The sequence below is a fragment of the Lotus japonicus genome, chromosome 3, assembly GCF_012489685.1.
Source record: "Lotus japonicus ecotype B-129 chromosome 3, LjGifu_v1.2".
NCBI classification, from domain to species: domain Eukaryota; kingdom Viridiplantae; phylum Streptophyta; class Magnoliopsida; order Fabales; family Fabaceae; genus Lotus; species Lotus japonicus.
Genome location: NC_080043.1, coordinates 6,469,956 through 6,473,327, shown reverse-complemented (window position 1 = coordinate 6,473,327; position 3,372 = coordinate 6,469,956). Strand labels below are relative to the sequence as shown.

The following is a 3,372-nucleotide window of genomic DNA, read 5'->3' as shown; positions in this document are numbered from 1 at the left end:
ATTATAACTTCCATATTGTTACCATACTTACTTGCTTGAAAGTGAAGTGAAAAACTTATAAATTGTAAAGAGAACTATGATGTTTATAACGTGTTATGAATAATTAATCCACACCACCAAATCATACCTCGTACGAAGAATAATGGGTATGAAGGTGTTTAGTTTTTCCTCACCTCATCCCTTTGTTTTGTTAACATCGATTAATTTTAAAGAGGATCAAATGTGAAACAAAATTAAAGGCATTAGAAAATGAAGTGAATTTTATATTTGTAATTGTGCGAATGTGTTTCCAAATCTAAAATAGTGCCCACTCGATGAAGTCGTTTGTGGGGGACAATGTAGTAGCTTTGGGAGGAAGAAGTTTGCACTTTGCAGCATCACCCCATACGAGGAGGTAAAGGGAGATGTGAAGGAGCTTTGAGCGGGGATCAGAAGGGTAGGGGGAGATTAACGAGGAGGATGAAGGGCTTCAAATTCAATGGTGCATTACAATTTCTCCATTTTTTCCTAGTGAGCATGATGGTGTTACCCTTGGACATTTTCAAATGGTGGAGGTTGAGAAGAATCTAAAGTTGTGCCCGAATTGATATTTGGTGTCCTAATATAATTAATAAAACATTTGGGTCAAAGTAGAATAAACAAACTTAAAAATAAAAATAAAAATAAAAAATTACTCTATATCCTAACAAAATCATAATAATATAGATTGGTGTAATGGTATGTCAAAACACGTTTTAACACACTCTCTCTCAGATAACCTCTTTCCCTCCGATTGTTCCAATTCCCAAATTGTTTTTGTTAGGGTTTGCTCTTGTAGGCAAGGAGGGTGAGACGAAGCGTTCAAAATTGGAGTGATGGACTCTTCTTATTGTGAATCCAATTTTAGCTTCGCTTTCAATGATATGCATTACTCCAACAGGCTTCTCCGAATTGAGATCATTACCGACCCCGTTTATTCCGATAACTGTACTCGCCACCACCGTAAGAGGAAACGCCAAAACGGTAATTTCCGTCATATAATGTAGTTTTGTAAGTACAACTTAGTAAATGATTCGTGTTTTCAGAAATTTATTGCAGTATAAGTGATTCTGATGGATTCTAAGTGATTCTGTGCTTGTAGTATAAGTCATTCTCAATGTGTGTTCTCTTACTTGCAGATAATGATGATGAGACTTGTGTAATCCCTTCTGGTATACTTAATTCTTTATAATGTACCTATTTCAATTTTATAAGACCATGTTCATTCTGCATGATGATTCACACTTTTAATATAGATGATGAAGCTGCAAGCAGCCGTGCTTCAAACTGGATGGTGGATTGCCCTGCAACTACTGTTGTTCGAGTTAAAACACTGCATATCAGTTCTCCTATACTGGCTGCTCAAAGCCCTTTCTTTTTTAAGGTAGACAGAGACCTCTTTTTTATAGACTAATAATATGTATAGTTTTTCCTAGCACTCGTTTTTATTTATATTTTAATTTTTTTACAGCTTTTCTCTAATGGGATGAGCGAAACAAAGCAGGGACATGTCTCTCTCAGGATTTATGCATCTGGTAACTTTTAGATCGTTTTAATTTTTCCTCAAATAGTCGACTAAATGTCATATTCTTTTTCATTACAGAAGAAGCTGGTCTCATGGAGCTACTCAAATTTATGTACAGGAATACTTTGAATATCACGGCAGCACCTGCTTTGCTGGATGTACTTATGGTTGCTGATAAATTTGATGTGCCTTCATGCATGAGATACTTGCTAAATTTGCCCATGACACCTGACTCTGCATCACTCTACCTGGAACTTCCTCATACTGTTAATGCAATCCAACCACTGATTGATGCGGCAAAGCAGTATCTGGTTGGCAGATACAGGGAAATAACTGATGACAAGTAAGTCTTTGCATTTATTTAATTAATTTCAGTTGCATTATCTCAAAAGAAAAAACTTAGAAGAAGAGCCTTATTTCTCTTTGCTGACTTTATTGATTCTAATTGTTCATTTAGTTGAAAAAGATCTATTTCTTTCTTTTTAAATGCTAATAATATAATATTGTATGTGACCAGGTACAAGGAAGAGCATATGGCCTTGTCTCTTTCTGGAATAGAGGCAATATTGGCTAGTGATGGTCTCCAAGTTTCATCAGAAGATGGTGTATACGACTTTGCATTAAACTGGGCTAGACAAAAGTACTGCCGTTTGAAAGAAAGGCGAGAAGTTCTGGGTACACGACTTGCGGGTTTAATTCGCTTCCCTTATATGACATGTCAAAAGCTTGAGGACGTCTTAACCTGTAATGACTTTGAACATGAGAGTGCATCTAAGCTTGTACTTGAAGCCCTATCTTTGAAAGCGGAGGCTCCACATTGCCAACGGCCATTGGCAACAGAAGAGTCTATTTCCTTGAACCGGCGTTTTAGGGCGAGGGCATATAAGCAGGTTTTCTACATGCATTTGGAGTGGGAGGATTGTGTCAGTCTGTTCCCATCTGGCCATGTGTATTCTGAGGCATTCGATTTTGGTGGACAGATGTTTTTTCTATCAGCACACTGCAACATGGACAACAATGGCTCTCATTGCTTTGCGCTGTCTTTGGGACTGAAGGAAAATTGCTCAGGAAGCATTGATGTGGACTATGAATTTGGTGCAAGGTTGAAGCCAACAAAGAAATTTACTAGCCTGTACAAATCCAATTGCACATTTTACGGAGGGACCCTTATTGGCTGTAAAAACCTCTTTAATGTTCCCTGGACATCGTTCATTGCGGAGAACGGTGTTTTCTTCTTTAAGGGTCGTCTCCACCTAGCAACCAAGCTCACTATCACACATTGACCCCTTATTTCTTTATTTCCATTTATGAACTATTTATTCTAGCATAGCCTTGACTTTTAGCACATTGATTAGCTGCTGATTTTGATTTCTCATTTTTTGTTATACTGCTGGTGTTAGAAGTTTAACATAGCAGCTGTAACATCTGAACATTTTTGAAGTTATAATCGTTGGGTTTTACTATAACAATCAAGTCAAATTTAACATAACAGCTGTAATATAATAGTTCGGGGAAGAAAGATTCACTTTTTCATTCGGTTCCACGACATGCCGTTTCACACTTTTTTTTTTAATATTGTTGTTTTTTAGATAATTTCTATTTTATCTTTTACACGTGAATTTTATAAATACTTAATATATTATTTTTAGCAAAATTAAAATGACAATTCAGTTTAAATATGGGATACTTCATACATGACTCTTTTCTTTAATTTTATCATTTATTTTAATATGATATATCTTATGATTTTTTAATTTATCTCTTGCACTTCCGGTGGTAATATCCAACTAAATGATACATCAAGAGATATATAGTACTTTCTCTTATAT

General features: G+C 35.9%; 1 protein-coding gene across 1 annotated transcript; it reads left to right on the top strand.

Moving 5' to 3' along the window:
* The first annotated feature begins 712 nt into the window (after positions 1–712).
* On the top strand, positions 713–3,032 carry LOC130749579 (BTB/POZ domain-containing protein POB1-like). Its single transcript, XM_057602960.1, has 6 exons — positions 713–1,002; positions 1,158–1,190; positions 1,275–1,402; positions 1,490–1,553; positions 1,622–1,886; positions 2,061–3,032. Exons 1-6 carry the CDS (start codon positions 855–857, stop codon positions 2,824–2,826), a joined length of 1,404 nt encoding a protein of 467 aa, XP_057458943.1. The 5' UTR covers positions 713–854; the 3' UTR covers positions 2,827–3,032.
* The last annotated feature ends 340 nt before the right edge of the window (positions 3,033–3,372 follow it).

Coding starts and splice junctions, on each gene's coding strand:
- LOC130749579 (XM_057602960.1), top strand. CDS start 855: ATGGACTCTTCTTATTGTGAATCCAATTTTAGCTTCGCTTTCAATGAT. Junction 1,191..1,274: donor GACTTGTGTAATCCCTTCTG/GTATACTTAATT, acceptor CTTTTAATATAG/ATGATGAAGCTGCAAGCAGC. Junction 1,554..1,621: donor TCTCAGGATTTATGCATCTG/GTAACTTTTAGA, acceptor TTTTCATTACAG/AAGAAGCTGGTCTCATGGAG.